The sequence below is a fragment of the Phocoena phocoena genome, chromosome 1, assembly GCF_963924675.1.
Source record: "Phocoena phocoena chromosome 1, mPhoPho1.1, whole genome shotgun sequence".
NCBI classification, from domain to species: domain Eukaryota; kingdom Metazoa; phylum Chordata; class Mammalia; order Artiodactyla; family Phocoenidae; genus Phocoena; species Phocoena phocoena.
In genome coordinates this window covers 138,963,984-138,988,909 of record NC_089219.1, presented here as the reverse complement: position 1 = coordinate 138,988,909, position 24,926 = coordinate 138,963,984, and the positions used below count along the sequence as shown (strand labels likewise).

At 43.7% G+C, this 24,926-nt stretch overlaps 1 protein-coding gene across 1 annotated transcript in view; it reads right to left on the bottom strand.

Moving 5' to 3' along the window:
- Positions 1–24,649, bottom strand: part of LAMC2 (laminin subunit gamma 2) — a 60,330-nt gene extending 35,681 nt beyond the window's left edge. Inside the window, exons 1-2 of the mRNA XM_065874053.1 lie at positions 24,571–24,649; positions 3,584–3,772 (exon numbers count right to left, since the gene is read on the bottom strand). Coding sequence (XP_065730125.1) covers positions 3,584–3,772; positions 24,571–24,649 — 268 coding nt within the window. The remainder of the gene's footprint in view (positions 1–3,583; positions 3,773–24,570) is intronic.
- Positions 24,650–24,926: the final 277 nt, after the last annotated feature.

Below are 24,926 nucleotides of genomic sequence, written 5' to 3'. Positions count from 1 at the left end.
AGGGCCTTGGACCTAGAGACTGTCGTACAGAGTGAAGTAAGTCAGAAAGACAAAAACAAATACTGTATGCTAACACATATATATGGAATCTAAAAAAAAAAAAAAAAAAAGAAAAAGAAAAGAAAAGAAAACAGTCAGAAGAACCTAGGGGCAAGATGGGAATAAAGATGCAGACCTACTAGAGAATGGACTTGAGGATACGGGGAGGGGGAGGGGTAAGCTGGGACGAAGTGAGACAGTGGCATGGACATATATACACTACCAAACATAAAATAGATAGCTAGTGGGAAGCAGCCGCATAGCACAGGGAGATCAGCTCGGTGCTTTGTGACCACCTAGAGGGGTGGGATAGGGAGGGTGAGAGGGAGGGAGATGCAAGAGGGAAGAGATGTGGGGATATATGTACATGTATAACTGATTCACTTTGTTATAAAACAGAAACTGACACACCATTGTAAAGCAATTATACTCTAATAAAGATGTTAAAATAAATAAATAAAATATATGAAGGGCCTAATTCAACATCTCACACATAGTAGGTGCTCAAAAAACTAGTTTATACTCGTATCTTCTAGGCCTCCTTCAAGCCTTGCAAAGTTGACATGGAAACGTACACAGGCCCTTACTGTGAATAGGATTGATTTATTTCATGCTCCCAAACTTCCAAAATAATAGCATTGGGTTTTCGGAGTATCTCATTAAAATAAAAATACCTGTCCCAATTCCTACATCATGAGCTACTCTTAGGGACTGTGAACAATTGGGTTTAAAGGACAGATGAAGAACAGCTTACTGTTTCAATAAGCACTTTCAGGACTTATGTAATACAGTCTACATGCATCTGAGGACTCACGAAGGTATTCTAAAATGACTAATATTTAAAATTTAAACCAAGAGAGCTTGCTTCCTTTTGAGAACCCTTTAAAAATATATACACTTGCATTTTAAAATAACACTATTATTATTATTATTTAATCATTATATTTAATAATAATTAAATTATTATCTAAGACATGTCTTAAATAATAACTCAAATGTTTTAGTCTTGAGTAATCCACTGCCTGGGTCATATATATGTAAAAAAAATAAAATTAAGAGAACAAGCCCAATATCATTGACGTCTACATAGATCTCAAGAATTTAGGTATCGGGGAGGAAAACACACACACACACACACACACACACACACACACACACACACTGAATTTCAAAGTATCCACAAAACGTTATCAGGGTTATAAGAATTGAGGATAATTCAGCCCTGTTGCTGAGCCCACAAAATCATCACTTAAAAATAAGCCTAGGGCTTCCCTGGTGGCGCAGTGGTTGAGAGTCCACCTGCCGATGCAGGGGACATGGGTTCGTGCCCCAGTCCGGGAAGATCCCACATGCCGTGGAGCGGCTGGGCCCGTGAGCCATGGCCGCTGAGCCTGCGCGTCCGGAGCCTGTGCTCCGCAACGGGAGAGGCCACAACAGTGAGAGGCCCGTGTACAGCAAAACACAAAAAATAAATTAAATAAATAAATAAAATAAGCCTAGTTGCTGTATTTAGGAGAAATTGATGTGATGTCCAAAATCTGTGACCACTTTCGGGATTATGAATGCTGTTGGCTTCATTTGCCATGCATGGAATGGTAGCTTTTGGTAAGATGAATTCTGCATTTGAAATTGAATATACAACAAATTCCCTTGGGAAGTTATTATTTGAAAGTGAAAAATACCTCCTGGCTGGTTGGGCAACTGAGAAATCACATAAGAAATTAAATTTGTGCCACTGATTTAGTGACCTGTGCGGCTAACATGTAGCCAGAGATGGCGCATGGTGGGTACAGTCCCTGCCACCAACATGCCACTCAGCCCTCAAGTTTCATAACTTCCCTCTCTAAGCCTCTGATACTTCATTTGTAAAATGAAAATCATAATAGCACCCTCTTCATAGGGTTATTTGTGAAGATTAAATTAATTACTGGATGAAAGCATTTAGAAAAGTGCCTGGTATAGAGTAAGTGTGTAATGCATGGCAGCTATCATACAAGATATAAATCATCGCTGGGCTCCACTGCTTCCTACTAGGCTGTTCACCCTGAGTCTGAGATATCTATTCCCCCAAAGAAAAGAAAGAGCCAGGCTCACTGTTGCTGGGTGGGCAATGGACTACACAGTGTAAAAGAAACGATGGCGTGGTAAAGCTTCATTACCATCTCTCTTTGCTAGGCTTCACGCTCCTTGTCTATTCTAAGACTAATAACCTTGTCTTCAGGCCAGGCTTTCCAGCTGAGCCAATTATACTTCTCATCACATTCTCGCTGATTATTTTGCTGGGATGACCCAACTCCAGTGACTCACAACAAAGCTGCATAACCTAAGGGGATAAAGGGTCTTCAGAGAGGTTAAAGGCCCATTAAAGTAGAATCATTTTTCTTTACGACATTCTTTGATTCAGAGGGAGAACTGCTAAACCCAAAGGATGCTGGATGCTGAGTCAAAGCCACAAAGCTGAGCAAAGCTGACTTAAACCACATAATAGCAGCAAGTCTGAAGAATCTGGGAATGATTGCTGGTATATGGGTCTGTATCAACACAGGGTCACCCCAGTTTTCTATAAGGCTCCCTGACACACTCTACCAGCAAGTCATGGCTAGGCCAAAATCTGCCCATTTTTAGACTCTTTCAGCTGCTGCTAAGAAACGGCTCCACAGAACTACACTAAGTCACAGCCATGCACTAAGGCTATACCTTTTTGGTAGACTAATATTGATCATATTATGCTATTAAACACTTTCTGGCAAAGAGGAGAAACAGATACTACCAAGGAAGATAAAAGACAAATAAAGTAGCTTTAAAAAGTCCCAACTTATTTACCTTCTTTCCCTGTTTACATTTACTAACTTGTCTTTACTGTCTGCCCACGATCAATATAGCGGGATGTGTGCGTCTGCGTACACAAAAACTACCTATGGTTCTGAGAATACAGCAGTGGGTGATACATTTTAAAAAAACAAACAACAAAAACAGGCTCTCCTCTGAACCAGCCACCCTGTTAGGTGCTTCCTATTTGTTGTTCTGTTTTCTCCTGTTCACAGCCCTGTGAATGACTCTAATCTGCCTATTTATTTGTCTGTCTCTTCTATTAGTATCACTTCATATTGCTAGCACCCAGCATACCACCAGAAACAGATCTTTCTAATCTCTTATTTTTTGAGAGGTCGGTCAAAGGGACAGTTATGGATATGAAGAACTATCACTGGAAGAGTGCAAGCTTCTCTGTTCCCAGGTCACAGACTGTTATCAGCCAGGAAAGTAATCGCATGTCTCTCTTGGGACTAGAATTCAAACTAATGTACCCTAAAGACCACAGCTGGTTCCTATAACCCAGACTTAAGAAAAACATATTTCCTTTCAGATTGAAATCGCTAAAAAGAACAGTATCTTCCCAATTGTTCTAGAAATTGAACATCTCCCTCTTGGCCTGCTCTGTCTCTCTCCCTGCCTCCCTCCCTCCCCATTCTCTCCCCTCCCCCTCACACCCTCCCCTTTCTCTCCCCTCCCCCCTCCCTCTTTCTTTCCCCATTTATCCAGCTACCTTTGGAGTTACAATTGCAGGGTAAACAGCGGTCTCTGTCTCTCTGGCGGTAAAATCCTTCCTTGCACCTCTGGCAGTGAACGCCACCCGTGTTGTCACTGCAGTGCAGGCAGCGGAATCCATTTCCTGTCAATCTGTGAAGTTCCTCATCAAACACGCATTGCCTGGACTTCCCACTGCAATCACAGACTAGGGTCAGGGCAAAAAAAGACATGGTCAGCAGGAAACAAGTCAGGGGCAATCCTCCCGGGCGTTTTACTATTATGAATACAAATGATGCCCAGGGTACTACATATGAATTCAAACTGCTCAACGGCAGAAGGTAAGGGGGTCAAATGCACCACCTGATGATGGAGAGAGTTGTCGCTTTACCTAAGGAAGCAGTGCTGGTCAGGTGTTGCCTGGGAGAACACGAGAGAACATGAGGTCAGTGTTGCCAGACGGTGTTACCGACTCCTCCAGAGAAACCCCAAATCTTTATTATGTGTTTCTATGTGAAAAGTCCTGATTTAAATATTTGCAAGGAATTCATTTTTAAAATTCTGTGCAACCCCGTAGTACAAGTCTATGAGCTGGAGAAGACCTCAGAACTGCCAGCTCGTGCACTCCGGCACGACTACGTGTAAGAGCCGGTGGTGTCATCTGTTCAGGACCCTTAGCATCCGTCCCTCCAGGGATGATCAAGACTGAGGAGCAAATATTTTTTTTAATTTATTTTATTGAAGTATAGTTGATTTACAATGCTTCAGCAGAGTGATTCAGTTGTACATACATATATATATATTCTTTTTCATATTCTTTTCCATTATGGTTGGTTTATTACAGGATACTGAATATAGTTCCCTGTGTTCTACAGTAGGCCCTTATTATTTATCCATTCTATATATAATAGTTTGCATCTGCTAATCCCAAACTCAGTCTATCCCTCCCCACCCACCTTGGCAACCACAGTCTGTTTTCTATGTCTGTGAGTAGTTTTCCGTTTTGTAGATATGTTCATTTGTGTCATATTTTAGATTCCACATATAAGTGATATCATATGGTATTTGTCTTTCTCTGTCTGACTTACTTCAGTTAGTATGATAATCTCTACGTCCATCCATGTTGCTGCAAATGGCATTATTTCATTCTTTTTCATGGTGGAGTAATATTCCATTGTGTATATGTACTGCATCTTCTTTATCCATTCATCTGTCCATGGACATTTAGGTTGCTTCCACATCTTGGCTATTGTAAATAGTGTTGCTATGAACATAGGGGTGCATGTATCTTTTCAAATTATAGTTTTGTCCAGATATACTCCCAGGAGTGGGATTGCTGACTCATATGGCAATTCTATTTTTAGTTTTTTGAGGAACATCCATACTGTTTTCCATAGTGGCTGCACCAATTTACACTCCCACCAACAGTGTAGGAGGGTTCCCTTTTCTTGAGCCGCTAATATGACTGTCTGGACAGGTATTTCCTCCCCTCTCACTGCCATAAGTGTCTCTCCCAAAGCCAGGTGTCAAAAAGAACCATAGTCCCATTAAGAATGACTTTCCCCAAGTGTCTAGGAAAGTTTACCCTGTGCACGTTCCAAAGAGATTCATGGAGTGACTAACATCTCCATGTGGGACTGAAACCACCAATGAGGTAACAGGGGAAATCCTTAGTATTGTACCTGGCACACAGCAGATGCTCAAAAAATGTGTCAGCCATGGTTTGGAAAAGGTGGTGAGCCTTGAGGTTAAAAGAATGGTGTCAAATACCAGTTCTACTAATTCCTTAGGCAAATCACTTCAACTCTCTGAATCTTATTTCTTCTTTCAGAAATGCAGTCTCCATTATGTGCCTCCCTGGATTGTTGAAAGGACCCCACTGAGAAAAGAACATCAAGTCCTTCGTCTGTGCTATTTCACCCCTAACTCACATGAGATAGGCATTGCCTTAGATGAGAAAAATGCAGCTTGGAAAGGTTAAGTAACTTGAGCCAGTGGAGAGTTGGGATTTGAACCTCTGTCTCATGCCAAAACCCACTTTCTTTCACCCAGACACACTGTCTCCATTGGCCACGCAGCCCCAGTGATAGCCTGTCTCTGGCAGTGCCCAGGGCCATGACTTATCCAGAGTACTGACTTTAAAAAGCCGGCAAATGTACCAACATGTATGGAGCAGCTGCCTTGTGCAGGCTGGGTCAGCTCTGAAGGCACAAAGGTGGCAAAGGTGACCAAGTATATCTGATGAACTTCCCTAAGTGGCTTCCTTGCAAGAGCTCCTAAAACACTCTCTTACGCCTTTGGATGCCACCTAATCTAGGCAAAGTCAAGAACATCGATCCAGAGTCCACTCTATAGCCAGGACTTTACATCCAGCAGCTCAGTTCATTCTCACAGTAACACTTTAACATGGGTTTAATTATCCCCAGTCAACAGATGAAGAAATGAATGCTTAGAGGGGGTAGGTGTCTCACCTAAGGTCACACAGCTAAGTGGCAAGGATGTAATTGCTCCCAGGTCTGTCCAATTGCAATGCCCTCACCTTTCTATGTTATCCCTATGCCTCCAAGAGCTGGCTTGCCACTGCATGTAGGTATTCTTTCTATAACTCTCTCATAGAGAGTTACTCAGACCCTTCTAGAATTCTTCCTAATCTAGTAAGATGTCCCATCCCTCCTTAAACAGCACTGGTTATTACAAATTATTTCTATGCAGTTTTAAATCTGCCTCCCTTCCTGTAATTTTTACCATGTGTTCTGTTCTTCCCTGGAAAACAACACACACACACACACACACACACACACACACACACACACAGGCACACACACTGGCATACCTACTCTCTTCTCCATTTATTTATGTACTCATCAGACGTTTCTTTCAGGCACTGTTTTACAAGGTACTGCATCAGCCAAGTCCTTGAGTATCAGAAGAGAGTTAGAGCATCTCCCTCTTTAGTCTTTTCTTCTTCAGGTTAAACTGGAGACCTGTCACCTCCAAGACTTTCAACCATTTCCCAGGTCATGATTTCTTCTTGATGCCCCTCCTAGGAACAAACTCTAATTTTCACTATCTTTCTTTAAATGACCAGAATTTATTCCAGTTCTTCAAGTGTGGTTTGAACAGCTCAGCTTACAACAGGACCAGGTATTATAATTCCATGGATGAGCCTAACATTTTCATTAAACTCAAAGCATATGAAGTTTGCATTCAACTCAAACTCCCAGGGCTTTTTCACAGAACTGCTGCTAAGCTGAATCTTTCCCAAAGAATGTTTGTGTAACCAATTTGTTTCTTTGGATTTCTAACAGATGTGCCACACAGCCGTAATGTGCTGTGAAATTTCTACCAGGTACCTCATTAGGCACAATTAGGAGCTAAATTCACCAGCCAGAGATCCTTGTGAGGTCACCCAGCGGGATCACACACTGAGCCAATGCCCTCTCTACCCCGGATGACTTTTGGGAGCAATCTCAAAATAATTACGAACTTTTCATTGTGTCTTTGTTTTTTTTTTCCTCCCAGACCGGGGCACGAACCCGTGTCCCCTGCATCGTCAGGCGGACTCTCAACAACAGCGCCACCAGGGAAGCCCTATTGTGTCTTTTTTATTCAGAACAAATTTTTGCTGGTAGTGGTTAATTTCATAAGGAAATGATATATTTTTAGAGCACTATTTTAAAAATAGATAACCTTGTTATAATCTTTTTTTTAACCATTTCCCTCTCCTTCTGTCCTTTCTCCTTTAAAGCTCTACTATGCAAGCATTGATGTTCCTCTTTTAAATTCACAGCCTTCAATGGAGACGCAGTATAGTTCCAGTAAGGGAGGCCTTCGGCCAGCATCTCCACTCTGGAACTCAGCTACAAACCTATTGCTAAGCTACCCTCCTCTTCTCAAATGGGTTTCCCTTTAAGCCCAGGGTTATGCAGGCTGGAGTGAGGCGACCTGTGGGCCTCGGGCCTAGGGAATGTATTGGCCGCCTGTACCTGCAGTATGTGAAAATGCCAGGAAGAAACTCTCTCCAGCCTCGCCTGTGGGACTCTGAAGTTACCAGGCTGCGCTGAGTTCAACACCTAGCTGCACTGCACTTGGCTCACTGTCGAACCTTCCAAACATTCACACCCAGAGACTGAGGAGAGAGAATTTGCTCCTTTGGCATGGAATCATCCTTTCTGTCCTTGATGCATGTGAAACATGGCCTCTCTCAAAGCATCTCCCAAATTTAGACTAACTTTCCTAAGAGCAATTATTATTCATTCTCACTGCTGGAAAAAAAAAAACTCTTTATTTTTCAAATTCCAGAATATTCTCACAACTGTGCTTAATAAAGTGGGCCTCCTACAGCTTGTGCCTGGCCTTTTTTATTCTGTGACTGATTTCTGCCCAGTCACTACCAGGACACGTTGGTTGCCAAAGGGCACTGTCAGGCCAGGAGCAAGGCAACAGGGAGCAGTGGGGACACTGACAAAAGGGCTAAAGGAAGAAGCAGCACTTCAGCCCCAGCCAATGGTAGCCCCATGGGAATGATGCCTATTGTAATCAGCATTTCCACTTATGTTTTTTAAAGACAGAAGTCTGGCTTTGGGTACGAAATCTACTGATTTTTAAAGGTTGGCCAAAGAATATTTTAAAATTTTTAAAAAAATAAAGCTGTGTCCAAGGGCAACTCTTTGCACTGGGCTCTGCTATTCTAACAGGCTGAAAACACATCTCATGCTTTAGAGAAGGAAATATAAAGCCCTAGTGTATGGCACAGTGCCCCGTCCATAGTAGGTATTTGAGGTATTTTTAATGAACAAATGAATGAACGTTCTCTTGAACTTCAGGAAACTTCAGGGTACCCCTAGATGTGTTTCTACCATCTTCAAGACTCCACATGGCCGCATATGTCTGGACATGCTTTAAAAATACACATACCAGGGGCTTCCCTGGTGGCGCAGTGGTTGAGAGTCCGCCTGCCGATTCAGGGGACACTGGTTCGTGCCCCGGTCCGGGAGGATCCCACATGCCGCGGAGTGGCTGGGCCCGTGGGCCATGGCCGCTGGGCCTGCGCGTCCAGAGCCTGTGCTCCGCAGCGGGAGAGGCCACAGCGCACATACCAGACTTCACTGGTGGCGCAGTGGTTAAGAATCCGACTGCCAAGGCAGGGGACATGGGTTTGACCCCTGGTCCGGGGAGATCCTACATGCCACGGAGCAAATAAGCCCCTGCGCCAACACTACTGAGCCTGCGCTCTAGAGCCCACAAGCCACAACTACTGAAGCCCGTGCGCCTAGAGCCCGTGCTCTGCAACAAGAGAAGCCACCAATGAGAAGCCCGCACACTGTAGCCCCCGCTCGCCGCAACTAGAGAAAGCCCGTGTGCAGCAACGAAGACCCAATGCAGCCAAAAAATTTAAAAAATTTTTAAAAAGAAAAAAAAACCAAATACCAGGGACTTCATTAGCGGTCCAGTGGTTAAGACTCCATGCTTCCACTGCAGGGGGCACGGGTTCGATCCCTGGTGGGGGAACTAAGGATCTTGTGTGCTGTGAGGCAGCAGCCAAAAAAAAGTTAAAAAAAAATACAAATACCAATATTTAGCATTTACTCTCTTCCCTGTTAATTGAGGGGACACTTTTCTCCATACGACCCCAATCCAGAAAATAGCCTTTCTTGGTAACTTATATTATGATTTATTTAGATTCACAGACCTAAATACACACCTATAATACACTTTAGAACAAGAGGATATGCTAAAAATGCTTTTGATTATACTTTCCTTCCCTTATGTTTAGCCTTGTTCAATTTTATGTCTAGAATTTTTTTTCATGTTTATTTTGTAATCTACTTGCTATTCTTCCAAATTTGGGGTCAGCTGTAAATTTTATAAATATGTTGTCTAGTTTCCATCAGGGAGCCTTGACACAAAAGCAAGTGATGGAAGTATAAAGATGGGGGTCTTGGACATGTCCTGGGTCGGCTGGGAATCATTTGTCAAGGTCCATTCATCCAATAAATATAGATTGAGCATCTATGTGCCAGGCAGTGCTCTAGGCACTGGGGATTTAGAGGTAGACAAAACAAATAGATGTTCCAGTCTTCATGGAGTTTTCATGCGAATTGGAGGAAAAGAAAATAAACAAGGCAACTAGTATAGGGAGAATATGTGGATAGCAATATTTGTGAAGGAGAAATACATAAAGCAGTGAAAGGAAATAGGTAGCTGGAGGTGGGTAAAGTGAGTAGGAAGGGAGGGTTGAAAGTGCCATATGCTGCTTTACTGTTTTATCTCTACTTTGATATCTGTCTGTTCATGATCTTTGGCTATTTGTCTATCAGGCACGATGTTTTCAGCTGTAAAGCAATTATACTCCAATAAAGATGTTAAAAAAAAATAGCCTGTGAAAAACCATAATGGAAAAAAAAATATATATATATATATACACATATAACTGAGTCACTTTGCTGTACTGTAGAAATTAACACAACATTGTAAATCAACTATACTTCAATAGATTTTTAAAAAATAAATTATCATGAATTATTTCTATAACAAATGTATCAAACTATTCACCTGTCATTTTGTTGCAGATTTTCCTTTCCCTCTCTGGATAAATCCCCTTTCTCTCCAAAGGACCTCACTCATAGATTTTGTTTAACTGATTCTTCTTCCTTTTTCTCCTTCCTTCTGTTCTCAATGAGACATACATTTATTTCATTCATTTTGGACACTGGGACTTCGTGAGCCAGTGAGATTTCTTTCTTTTTTAATTTTATTTTTATTTTTGGCTGTGTTGGGTCTTCATTGCCTGCACACGGGCTTTCTCTAGTGGTGGTGAGCCGGGGCTACTCTTCATGGCGGTGCATGGGCTTCTCATTGCAGCAGCTTCTCTTGCTGTGGAGCACGGGCTTTAGGTGAGCGAGCTTCAGTAGTTGTGACTCGCGGGCTCTAGAGTGCAAGCTCAGTAGTTGTGGCGCATGGGCTTAGTTGCTCCACGGCGTGTGGGATTTTCCCAGACCAGGGCTCAAACCTGTGTCCCCTGCATTGGCAGGTGGATTCTTAACCACTGTGCTACCAGGGAAGCCCTGAGCCGGCAAGATTTCTATAGCCCTGAGCCAGCAAGATTTCAATAAAGGGAGTTGTAATGTTTTATTTCGTCAAATAAGACATTAAATATATACTTATTTGACATTTACTGGGCTTTGTCACACACTCATCACGTTATCCTTGTTTTCCTCACTTCACCATGGACAGGCACGGGTCCAGGACCTGGCATTAAGCTATCACTGTACCAGAAAATATAGAAACAACTCAGACTCAGACCCTGAATAGACCTGAAGCCTTATAGAGTCTAGGAATTAAAAGCAGCAGGATCTTTCTCCCCGTTTCACTGAACTCTGTATCATAGGAGCCAGGTCCTACCCACTACTCTTACTTGACTATTCATTTGTATGGTACTCTTTCCAAATTAGGGACATCTCTTCAAGGTTTTGTCTTATCCTCTCTCCACCCCCTCACTCTACTTCATTACACCCATGCCCTGTCAGCGGGGATGATCTCCACAGCTAAAGGAGCGAGATTCATCAAGTTCACCTCAAGCCCTGCATAAACCGAATCATTTTACTGATTTTCATGTATTTCAGTCTAGTAAAGCTTGGGTGGTAATTGCGTCTGACTCCGATGTATACTGCCTCTTTGGCACTTAAGCATTTATTATCATAATAACTATAATAGCATACCATCACTGACCCTCAAGGTGCTTCTTAGAAAAGCCTGCCGGGCAGCCAGACACAGGCCGATCTGCCCACCACCACCCAAGCTCCCCACCAGCAGGAAGATCCAGGAGTTGGAAACTCTACAAACAATGCAGCAACGTGTGTGGACTGCCTCAGGCTCACCTAACACTCCCACCCTCGCTCAAACACACAACTCTAAGATGTCAGGACAGGAAGCTCAGGGGCAAAGGCTGTTTCCAAGCTGTATCCTTCGGATTATGCTTCGGAGAATGAAATGAAACTGAAAATATTTCCTAGGGTTGTACTTGGGGCAAGGTCTTGGTATGATCAGCATCGGTGGCGGCAGTTCATCAAGACCTCATTTTAAATTCCCCAGAGGAAACATTACAAGCAATTATGAGAACGTTTCAACAATCTGGCATTCATATGGTCAATTGTGTACAAGCAGATCCCCTTTCTATTGTTCTAAATGTAGAAAAGCACAGCTCTGCTTTTCACCAAGCTGATCTAATTTCCACCTTCGTGTGATGGAACATCAATGTTTTTAGTGTTATAACAGTAAAAACAAAATTTCAAATCCAAACTCCTCTCAAAAACCCTGAAGGTTTGGCCCTGCTGACCTCTCCAACTTGATCTCGGTCCTCTTTCTTTTTTTTTTTTTTTTTTTGCGGTACACGGGCCTCTCACTGTTGTGGCCTCTCCCGTTGCGGAGCACAGGCCCCGGACGCGCAGGCTCAGCGGCCATGGCTCACGGGCCCAGCCGCTCCGCGGCATGTGGGATCTTCCCGGACCGGGGCACGAACCCGTGTCCCCTGCATCGGCAGGCGGACGCTCAACCACTGCGCCACCAGGGAAGCCCCTCGGTCCGCTTTCTAGCTCTTGTTCACTGGACTCCAACACATAGACCCTCGCACCCACGAATCCTGGGATGCACCAAGCTCTTTCCCTCCTGGGGCCTTTAGGCTTGCTGTTTTCTTTGCCTGGGCTCTCCCTGCTCACACCCTCCCTAAACCCACGCGGCAGCCAGAGAGATCTTAGGAACGTAAATTAGATGGTGTTCGGTCTCTACTGATAACCCTTTAAGAGCGTCTCCCTCTGGATGCCCACAGGTCTTCATCCCCATCTCTCTCTTGGCACTTATCACTTTAGAGCCTGAGTCATTACTATTTGTGTACATGACTTACTTCCTCTATAGCATTTCTCACTTTTGTACCCCATAGTACCTAGTACAGGGCTTGAGACTGTAACTGGTGGATAAATGGCTGGCTGGAAGGATTGGTTAGCTAGAAGGACAGATGGAAGAACGGACAGAAGGAGGAAAGAAGGGAGGGAGGGAGGATGGGAGGGAGGGAGGACGGAAGGAAGGAAAGAAGGAAGGAAAGCAGGCAGTCTGACTCTAAGAAAAGCCAAACAAGAACTGGAACTTACAGAAATCTCCCAGGACCCTAGAGACCCAATATGAAAATTTCTCAACACAATACATAAAGTTTTCATTGTCTACATATATGGCATTTCGGTGTAAAATAACTAATGTCTGTACCCAAAAAATACATGGTGAGATGAGAACAGAAAGAATTGTGAGAGGAATGTGATACTTTTGTTAGAAGGAGTTGTCTGAGACTTTCAGGTTGCGGCTCTCACCGGATGAACTATTGCTGTGCCAGGACTGCCTGTCCTCTGTGTGTGAGCCCGGAGCTGCCATCTCAAAGGGCAGCACGCCTAGGGCTGCGCGGGAGGAGGGGCGAGGGGTGGAGGCAGACGTGAGACCATGAGATCAGCTTGCCGTGATCAGGCAGCCTTGACAGGTAGTGTACTTGGCTGCTGTGTGGGACTATCTCAGGAGCTAGGAATCTGATCGTCATGTTTGAACCTGACAGCGTGTGCTGGCTGCTGTTACGTTGAGCTTTGCTGGACTTGCCGCCATGTCAGCTGCTCAGTGCACTAATACTGATTTAGTGAAACAGCAGCAAGTTGATAATAAGTTGCCCGTAATCTCCTGTGGATGAGTCCACGTATAAACCACTTAGAAACAGCGCTCAATTCTCTTCTTTATTTAGAGGAAAGGTGTGTGCCTTGTGTTCCATTTCTGGTATTTTGTGTCCCGCATTCCCTTTCTGAGACATTGAATGTTTTTCTCTCTCCTTCCTTTTTGAAACTCTCTTCCCTTGGATACTATGATGCTGTGCTGTACTGTACTTCCCCTTGGCTCATGACCCTCACCCCCTGCGCCATCCAAGTCTTTGCGGGATCCTCTCCTTGCCCCAACTCGAAGTGTTAGTGCTCCTCAAGGCTCAGTCCTGAACCTCCATGCCTCTCACTGAAGAACTCTCTCATCCAAGCCAAGGGCTTCAATAACCACGACGGGTATTGACATACCAAGATACTTCCCCGGCCCAGAATTCATTCTCAACTCTAGACCCTGATGCCCAGTCATCCACTTTACATTTCCAGCTGATTGTCTCAAAAGCTGTTTACACAAAACATGTTTAAAACCAAACTTGTGATTGTCAGCCCTTCAAGTCAGAAAGCTGGGAACTAACCTTATAGGGTCTCCATCTTTCTCGCTTGCCTCTATTCTATTCAACTCCCAGCGTTATTGACATAACTGTCTCCATAGCTCAAGTCCACCCAACTCTATCTCCACTATGGCCACTCTACACCAAACCCCAGCCACTGCTTGCCTGCAGAGCTTCATAACTGGATCCCCTGCAACTTCTCTTGCCTCTCTCCCCTCAATAGTCAGAAAAACCTTTCCAAATACAAATTTTACCAATATCTCCCTGCTTCAAACTCTCTGACGCCTTTCCTTTACTTTTAGGATAAAGACCAGAACTCCTTAACATTGCCTACAAAGACTTTCACAGCCTAATCCTATCTACTTTTCCAGCCTAATTTCACAAAACACTCCCCACTGGGACCTCCTCATCTCTCTGCCATTCATTTCACTTATATTTCATTTTAGGTCTTGACTTCCTCTGTTTCTTAAAATTCTTGCTGCAGAGGACAAGCATCGTGGTGGGGAGATGTGGATTGGGGCTACCCAACCTCAACCATTCTCCTACCTTTGGTTTGTTCAAAGAAGTTATGCTAAAAATTCAATCCTAATTTATTATTATTTAGATATCATTCCCTTCCTCTGAGTCAAAGAACTGGCCTCATGTACACTGACAACCTTTTCTGCTCAAAGATAGCAAACTTCCCCTCCAGGAAGTCAGCTACAATGAGGCCCTTCATTAGGAAGTCCAAATGTAAATAACTAGATAGAAAATGGTGACTAAAAGTAAAGGTGAGAATAGTATACTCTAAAAAAACCTGACAGATGCTCATTTTCAGAAGAAAAGCAGTTGTTGAAATTACCTCCAAATCAGAGATACTCAGGATGATGAGTGTTTTTCTTAAATTATAATAAAAAGGTGAAAATGCTCATACTTTTTAAGATTTAAAACCTCCTCCATGGGATTTTTCTTTCCAAAACTTAGTATGTTTCTCAGCTTGGGTAAATAATTTTTTTTTTTTTTTTTTTTTTTTTGCGGTACGCGGGCCTCTCACTGCTGTGGCCTCTCCCGCCGCGGAGCACAGGCTCCGGATGCGCAGGCTCAGCGGCCATGGCTCACGGGCCCAGCCGCTCCACGGCATGTGGGATTTTCCCGGACCGGGGCACGAACCCGTGTCCCCTGCATCTGCAGGCGGACTCTCAACCACTGCGCCACCAGGGAAGCCCAAGGGGGCCACTCTTCATCGCGGTGAGCGGGCCTCTCACTATTGCGGTCTGTCTTGTTGCAGAGCACAGGCTCCGGACACGCAGGCTTAGCGGCCATGGCTCACGGGCCCAGTTGCTCCGCGGCATGTGGGATCCTCCCGGACCGGGGCACGTACCCGCGTCCCCTGCATCGGCAGGCGGATTCCCAACCACTGTGCCACCAGGGAAGCCCCTGGGTAAATAATTTAAAACAAAATCTGAACATTTCATCATTTAAAGTGATCTAGAATTTTATGGTTTGATGTGTGACTGCTTCCAGTTCCAGATTCTTCAGGTCTGTCACAATATGTTTTCTAAATAGAATAAGAAAACTGAAATGGCACGTCCCTCGCTAAGAGTTTTTAAGCTGAATTCCTTTCTCTGCCTCACATTTTTCACAGCTGTCTTTTAGGCCAGCACAGCCAGGACCACCGGTGCCCTATCCTGCCTGATGGTTTGTTTCCCTGGACATGTAAATGTTCAAGCAGTGCAAGTTAGCCTGCGACGTGAAGTGCTCTAAGGAGAGGAACAACAGAGGTCAGTGTTCTAATCGCATGGGCAATTTTGAAGGCTAGAACACGGACAAATCTTTTCAACTCTAAGTCATCAAGAGTCAATGAAACTCAGATCACCACATTTTCCTTTTGAATGACTATGGCTTAAAAGCAGTCACCTATTTTCATCAAGAGTTCATAGCACATTTTATTAAAACCTAGACTTAGAAATGGCACACGTGGACTGTGGATGACTCAGCCTGGTGGGGACTAGACCAGGAGACCACACCTGGATATGTCTTCCCTGACACCCCACCAGGGCCCAGGCAGACAGTGGGGAGAGGGAAAGAAGCCCCAGTTAACAGAGAGGTTGGGGATGCCAATTTTTGTCTGAGTAGCAAAGGTGAGAGGGAAGAGAAGGTTAGGACACAAGGGACACAGGAGAGGCTCCCTTCTCTTACACCCGGCATCTTTAAGGGCTCGACTCCAAGACAGCTGGTGTCAGCTACAGGGTGTGATCAATGGTGATTGCGGTGAGGATTCTATCACCGCAGGTAACCCTACACCCTTCTGACCACAGAAACTACTGTAGACATTTCTATATCTCCGTGAGATAATCTGTAAAGAAAAGCATCCCAATACAGAAAGCACATCTGACTGTTAATCAAAGAGCTTAGTGTTCTTTGAGCACTTGCTACATGGCCCAGGAAAAGGTGTCATATGCCCCTTTAAGAAGCAGCTGAAGTAAAGGACGTTAGAGAGTCCAGGACAGCTAGAGGTGGCCCCTGAAGCAGTGAGGACCAAAAGGAAAGAAATCATGTATGACGAGACTAAGAAAAGTTTAAAAGGCAATTCTGATTTGTACTGAAATGCTTTTCGGAGTATACATTAAATGTGGTTTTTCAATTGCTTAAATTTGTGTTTTGTTGGCTCCTTAAAAAAAAAGTTACCTAATGATTCTTCCTCTTTAAACCTTTCATTGCTTTTATGAACAAGACATTTTTGTACAAGGAGACTAGACACAGATTTTTTGCTATCACTACATTCCTTCACAAAGATACACACATTTAGGTATGTGCATGCTTACCATGCACCGCTAGAGTTCTTAGTTTTGCCAAAAGAACGTGGTAATCAAAAAAAAGAACGTGGTAATCCATGTACATGACCATGTTGGAAAACGTATGGAATGCATTTATAAGACCTTCCTTAAAGATTCATTGATGAAAAACATCCATTTGAAAATAATAAATTAAAATTGTATTGCTTAAAGACAGAAGAATGAATTAAATGGTCTTTAGGAGCCCAGCCATTTTCATCTATCCATAAAGAGAAGTAACAAATATTCTAAGAAGAGTTTGGACCATGAAGCCTGCAGCAGGGAGTGGGAGCAACGTGTCCTGCATCCCAGTCGGACAAATGGGCTGCTGCTCTGCTGTCATTTCCCACGCTAGGTCATCTGTGGCCTGGGTTCTGTCCCCTCAGACCTCAGCACATGAAGACCCCCTCCTACCATGTCCCACGTACAACCCCCTGGATGAGGCAAGAGCGGCAGCTTCGGGATGCTGTTGGATCCACTGCTCTCACAAAGTAGACCAGCCTATTGAAATGAGAAATGATCTTTAAACATTAGGAGTTTCCTTTATTCAAGAGCAAAACGGGTAGTGATTTGAAAGAGCAGTAAATGTGTATGAAGCTTAATGGTCAATGCTCTGGCCGTGAAACTGAAAGACTTCAAAATATATATCAATAGTCTCCAGCAGAGAGAGCAAATACCTCTGGACACAACGATGCTTAAATAAATTCAGGGGTTTCCCTGGTGGCGCAGTGGTTAAGAATCCGCCTGCCAATGCAGGGGACACGGATTCGAGCCCTGGTCTGGGAAGATCCCACATGTCGCGGAGCAACTAAACTTGTGCACCACAGCTACTGAGCCTGTGCTCTAGAGCTCGTGAGCCACAACTAGTGAGCCCATGAGCCACAACTACTGAAGCCCGTGTGCCTAGAGTCCATGCTCCACAGCAAGAGAAGCCACCGCAATGAGAAGCCTGTGCACCGCAATGAAGAGTAGCCCCCACTCGCCACAACTAAAGAAAGCCAGTGCACAGCAACAAAGCCCAACAGAGCCATGAATAAATAAATAAATAAATTCAAAACATTGACAGGTGAAGCAGAAAGGCTTATTGCTGTCCCTCAACTGTCCTGAGCCACTTGGTCAATTCCAAGCTGTGTGATAATCTATAAACAGAGTTGAACAAAGAGAGGAGGAAACTTGGTAGTCTGAAATCTGTTCTCTTATCAGGGCCCCGGGGACTGGAGTTTGTGCTTGGTTTTAACCTGTTGTTCGCTGATATTTTTAAAGGAAAGGCCACTCTATTGACTCACACAAATAGAGATGTCTGAAGAGATGTCCCATCTAGAAGCATAAGGGAGGTTCTTATATAATACAACAAGATTCCATCAGGTAGGAAAATTGATTTAAATGAAAATTCTTTAAAAGAATGAGAAACAAGCCAAGGGGATATCTTGTTAAAGAAAATTAAACTAGCAATTGAAATCTGATCCTGTTATTAACTGCCTGGCTCTGGTCAAGGCAATCATTTTCCTGTGCCTCAATTTTCCAGTCTATAAATGAGGGTCATGCATGCCAGAGCCCAGCTCTGTTATAACCAACCATGAGAATTTGGACAGTTGCTTTGCCTCTCTGAGTGTCATTTTCCTTAACTGTAAAAGGAGAAGCTCCTTTAGAGAACCCTTAAGGGCCGTTCTCATTTAGTTCCATGATGTTGTAATAAGAGAAGAAAGTGGTGAAACATGCAAAACTTTTTGTAAGAAACACCCCATATAAATGCAGCTGAAGATTTCATCATTTTCCTAATGTTTAAGTTAGTGTGGGAAATTATTTGGTTGCCATTTAATTTTTTTTTTTAGAATATGAGTATCCATATTCACACAGTGTATTAAAAAAAAAACCTGGAAAAGAAACAGTTGGGTTTCTGTAAGTGGTCAACAAGCCTGAAGAAGTCCAGGATATGTGTACATTTGCCCAATTGATCTCCACTTTCCTCTGATACTGCAGGAGTCCTCACATGATCAATGTTAGAGAAAGAACCAGTCTTTTCTTCTTTCACGACATAAGGAAGCACATGTTAGCTGGGGAGGCACATACACAGACATACAGTCACCCAGAGACACGGAGGAGACGCAGCTTTTGGCTTTGGGTGTGATTCAAATATTACATCATGTACCTGGGGGTTATGTTAGAACACAGCCCAGTAATGATTTAGTAATCTGCTAGGTCTAATTTGTGACTAAATTAGAGTATTCCAGGAGCTCCTATTTCTACACTGGTCTGTAATAGGTGGTTCAAGTCTTGTCCTTGCAAATTTCTCTAGGAAAAAAAATGTCAATATAGTTGAGCCACTAAGAACTTAAATGGGAAAAATATTCCCAGGATGGCCTCAACATCTTAATTTCATGCTCCTGACTTTCCCATAAACACTGATCGCAAATCAACATTCATCCTCAGCTTCTTGGATCAGTGGAGCTAAACCAGTGGCTGCCCCCGGTTCAGGGCACTCACAATTTAAGCTTACATAGGAATCTCCAGCTTATACTCCAACCCAATTCTATACTCCCATTTACTATACATACTAGAATATAAGGTGAATATAAGGCCACATTTAAGTCTTTTCAAAATCTCTCATGAGAGCAGTTAGTTATATAATACTTTTAAATAAAGTATTATTTGGGGAAGACATGCTAACCTGAAATGACCTCAATCAATGTTTTAGGTATTTATTAGCAAGAAAGAGGCCAAGCTATCAAACATAATTCTCATAATTGTTCATCATCCCACAGTTTTGAGTGCTGAAAGCCGCCATAAGTAAGACTTTCAAGATGATTATGCTGTGACGATCACAGTGTGCGCTTCGGGATAATTTTAAAATCTTGTTCACGTTCTGAAATGGTGTACTTTCCAGCGACAGCAGCGAAAGCAAACTCAGATAGAGCTGTGTCTCAAGTCACCTGGTCTGAAGTAGAGAAAAAACTGCATTAAAGTGGCTTTAGGAATATTAAAGATGGAATTTGAATATAATTACTACATGAAATGTAAGTGAACAAATGAATACTTCTAAGTTATTATTTTACAGATTATGTGACTTTAAATATGTTTGTAAAACTAATTTACTAAATTAAATGTAAAGAGGCACACGACCACTGCATCTATATTGCTCAATGTTTCATACTCAAGTTAGCCAAACTGGGAATTCCCTGGCGGTCCAGTGGTTAAGATTCCCTGCTTGCACTGCAGAGGGCATGGGTTTGATCCCTGGTCTGGGAACTAAGATCCTGCGTGCCGTGCAGTGTGGCAAAAGAAAAAAAGGTTAACCAACCCCTTTCTTTTTTTTTTGATGGTGTGAGAGGGAGATCTTCCCATTGAGAAGCGAGAGATCATCTTATGTTGGGGTCATCTTATACATGGGCATGTTCTAGAGAGTAACAGATGTGCTTAATCTATATGTGCTGAGGCCTTGCTGACAAAAGGCAAAATGATATGAAACCCAATCTTGAAATTCCAATCTGCTTTGGGTTCCTTGTCAGGAATTCCATTTGTTTCATTGGGTAAAACTTAGGGTTCATTTCAGCCTGAGCCAAAGGGCTCCTCATCACCTTTCCTGGACTAATGAAAGGAGCCTCTTCCAAAACTTTACCACTTAAAACACAAAAGGCATTATACTGACATTCAGTACTGGCAGAGCAGTTAGTTATACAACAACAATATCGAACACAGTGAGTGTTTACTAGGCACTGTGCAAAATGCTTTACATATAATAATCACAATCATTTATTACCCTCATCTCAGAGATGAGGAAACCGAGTAACACGTGAGGTAGCTTACCTCAATCCCTTAAGTGGTAAAGGACAGTGCTAGGATTTGAACCCAGGCAGTCTTACTACAGAGCCTGCACCCCTACACATGATGCTGTACCACTTCAACAATTTAATAACAGAATCTATGAGAGTGTAAACCTTTCCAGGGGTCCTTTCCACTCTCCACAGCACTTCTTTTCTAGCATCAGGACATGGGAGAAACTAAATTAGTGATTTAAATAATCTTCGATTCTGAGCTCACCATTCTCGAACAATTGCTTCAAAACTTACCTAGTGGGGCTTCCCTGGTGGCGCAGTGGTTGAGAGTCCGCCTGCCGATGCAGGGGACACGGGTTTGTGCCCGGGTCCGGGAAGATCCCACATGCCGCGGAGCGGCTGGGCCCGTGAGCCATGGCCGCTGAGCCTGCGCGTCCGGAGCCTGTGCTCCGCAACGGGAGAGGCCGCAACAGTGAGAGACCCACGTACCGCAAAAAAAAAAAAAAGAAAAACTTACCTGGTGGCTGAATCCAACTGTGTCTCTTAGTCCTCACTCTTTGTGTATTCATATTTCTACCTCTGAGTACCATTTATGACTCCTACATCGGCGAAACTCTTCCTTGGGCTAATAAAGCTCTCCTCTTTCTTGATTCTCCTCTAGCGTCAATGCCCCTTCCTGCTGTTCTCCTTCACTGCCCTTCCATCTTCTTGGGAGCTCCTTTGGGCTCCCAACTTTATATTGTTTGAATTTCTTCTAAATTTCAAAATCATAGCTCCAGCTGTTTACTGGACGTCCCCACTTGCATCTCAAATACAACAGATCCCCACAGAAACTCACTTCCTTCACTTCATCCGTCGCCCAGCCTCGTTCCCAAATCTGATTGTCTCTATAGTCCTCATTTCCTTTAACGGCAGCACTGTCTAACCAACTACACAAGCCTGAAGCCTCGGACCCATCTTGGACTCTTCCTCATTTCTCACAATTTTCCCTTACTATTATCCCTAACACACGCACACACTCATTGGATCACCAAATTCTTCCAATTTTACCTCCTAAATGTCTCTGTGATCTGTTTCCTCTTTACTATTCCACCACCATGAGGTAAGCCCTCATCACCTCTCATTTGGTTTATTGCAATGGCCGTTTGTTTGCCTCTCCTAGTTCAACTCCATCCTCTAAGCCCTTAAGTGAGTGATCTTTTAAACATGAATCTGACCACACCCACCCCACTTACAAAACATCTGCAACCGCAACCCTTCTTTGCCTACAGGGTACCAACCTAATGGCACAGACTGGTACGTAAGGCTCTTCACCACCAGATTCTTGGCTACATTTCTAGTCTCATTCCTATCTCCCTTCTCCAGTCGCACCTCCCCAAGTGAACTATGATCCAGACCATTGGAGCTACACCCACATTCACACCAACTGTGAGCTCCTGAAGGGGAGTCTCTATCTTTCTTAATGACCTCAAAGCATCTGAGTTCACTATATCAGACTTTGGCATCAGACTTTTTTTTTTTAATTAACTTATTTTATTTATTCAGTTTTGGCTGCATTGGGTCTTTGTTGCTGCGCGTGGGCTTTCTCTAGTTGCGGCTAGCGGGGGCTACTCTTCATTGTGGTGCACGGGCTTCTCATTGCGGTGGCTTCTGTTGTTGTGGAGCACAGGCTCTAGGAGTGCGGACTTCAGTAGTTGTGGCACGTGGGTTCAGTAGTTGTGGCGCGTGGGCTTAATTGCTCTATGGCATGTGAGATCTTCCCAGACCAGGGCTTGAACCCATGTCCCCTGCATTGGCAGGTGGATTCTTAACCACTGCGCCACCAGGGAAGCCCAGCATCAGACCTTTTGAAGAACCGTGGTTCTAGGTATTTTAAGGCACTTTACAGTAACATCTCATCCTTTCAACAGACCTGCAAGGATACACAGCACTATTGCCTCCACTTAACAGGCAAAGAGCAGACTCCAAGCAGCTGAGGAACCTGAATGGTTATGAATAAGGGACTAGTAAGTGAATCAGCCAAATTCTGAAGCCAGGTCAGGCTGACTCTAAAACCTGTGCTTTAGCTGAAACCAACTCTGATTATATCTAACACCATAATTTCACCTGCACGGGAACACCCAGGAAGCAATATCACTGCTTTAGGCTCGCAGAGGTGCACAGATGCAGGTCACTTTGGGAGGTGGCAAGCACCATACTTTCGGTCCAACTCCCACTACATCACAGCATCCCATAAATGGGAAAGCATGTGTGCTCTAGCCTAACACAAATTTTTCACACTCTCATTGAGCCCCAAATGAAGCCCTTTGAGGAGGCAGCCTAGTTTTTTAAGTGGCCTGTCTTTAAGGAAGGGGAAAGTCTGGAAATGAGCTTAAACACTGCTTCTGACTTAATGATGTAGATGGAATACTCAGAGCTTGTCCATCCTTGAGAAGTTAGAGTCCAAACTCTGTCCTCCTGAGTCTGATTTTATTAAACAGTTTATTAAATAGTTATTTTATTAAACAATTCATCACCCTACATATTTGTTTCTGATATCTAATGCTAACGCACACACATACACTCAGCTACAGCCAAAAAAGGAAATTGCTTCAATAGTTACTCATTATATAAAACATATGTAACTTGTTCCCTTATTACTTTTTTTTTTTTTTTTTTTTTTTGCGGTATGCGGGCGTCTCACTGCTGTGGCCTCTCCCGTTGCGGGGGTCCGGAAGCGCAGGCTCAGCGGCCATGGCTCACGGGCCCAGCCGCTCTGCGGCATGTGGGATCTTCCCGGATCGAGGCACGAACCCGTGTCCCCTGCATCAGCAGGCAGACTCTCAACTACTGCGCCACCAGGGAAGCCCCCCTTATTAATTTTATAATGTGGTCCCTAATGTTCCAGTCTAAGAACCACTGGATCAAGTGCCAGTAGTTGTTTATGTAGCTTTGTGCAAATACAGTTCCATATTTTCTTTTTTTAAACCAAGGAATTCTAGTACTTGATCCATAAGCAGTTCCTCTGAATTCTAATATTCAAAGACTGTTCTTACTTTTAGGATGTTTCTCACTAGGTTAAAGTTATTTATTCTGAGGGATTCTAACCCACATGATCATTTTCATAAGTGGTTTTTAAATGGTAATCAAGGATGATGTGTTGTAAGTTAATTCCATTATCTTAGGAAAAAAAACAAAAGACTATCAAATGTATTCAAACACACGCTAAAACATTCATGCCATTCAAATACAATTCAGGCAGCATCACCCAGACTGCAAAGTAATAATTGAAATGTCTAAGATAATTCCATGTACCCATGAGCCTGGTCTCATGTTCACACATGCACATATGTGAAGATGGCTCTTGGACCTATTGAGATAATTATTGAAATGCCATCAGATACAAGAAGCAAAAATAAACCTGAGAATTTGGGGTAATTACACAGGCAAATATCATTGGTAAAACTAAGTGACTACTAAGTAAAACTTAAGGAAAACACCCTTTATGCGTTGTCATAGCTGACACATGCATACAGTAAACCGTTGTTAGGTGCCCAGAAACTTTTGTTTATAGGAGTTGAACTTCTCATGAAGTGACAGCTACTGGGTGCCCTAGATAAGATCAAATGACCTATGACATAGGTGCCCAATAAATGCCTGTTGAATGACTATTATGTGAAAATACTATAAAAAGTAATGTTATGCAAAAGTAAAGCATTGTTAAGACTCTTAACTCATTTTCCATCCCAAAGAAACGGGAATACCAGAAGGATGACTGAAGAGATTCCTTTTCAATCTTTGTGGGGTTCACAGTCACAGAAAGCATTCTCACCAAAATCCCATCAGTAAAAACACACATTGGGAATAGAATTTATATACCAACATGTTTTGCTATTACTGATCAAACAGAAGCCCTCTGATCAAAAAAGCAACCAAGAAGGAACAATTTTAAAGCAAGGAAAACCCTGGTTTGGCACGACCTATTGGCTTCATATTTTAAAATCAGACAGCTTTATATAGTATTGGTAAATAATATATATTATTGTAAACAAATCTCTGGAGGAGCCCCAGATGGGGCAGGAGGAGGGAGCTCTAAAGAGATTCTCATAAAGTGGGGCTCCTCGGAGGTGAGTGCAGCCATCACGGTCTGCAGGGAAAGGCCAGTTCCCAGCCCAGGGCTGCGCCGTTCTTCCTGGAAGGGACTCACCTGGCGTCCTGGAGTTGGCCCGGGCTGCAGGCAGGAGGAGCGAGAAGCAGAGGCAGCAGCTGAGCCAGAGCGCAGGCATGGCCGGGCCGGGCCGCGCAATCAGCCGCTGCAGGGGTGCTGCCCTGCGCCTCGCGGCTGGGAGCTTTCGCTCTGCGCTCCGCTGTGCCTTCCTTTTCCTTGATCAGGTGGTTTTATCGACTCTTCTACCTGACTCAGTCCTGACAGGAAGAGAGCGTGTGTTTCACGGTGTGACTCACCTGTGAATAAGGAGAACCCAGCCCTCGGGAAGCAAACACACAGCACACACGGAGCTGTAAAAGCGCTCACCCCAGCTGCCAGGCTCCCCCCTCGCCGCA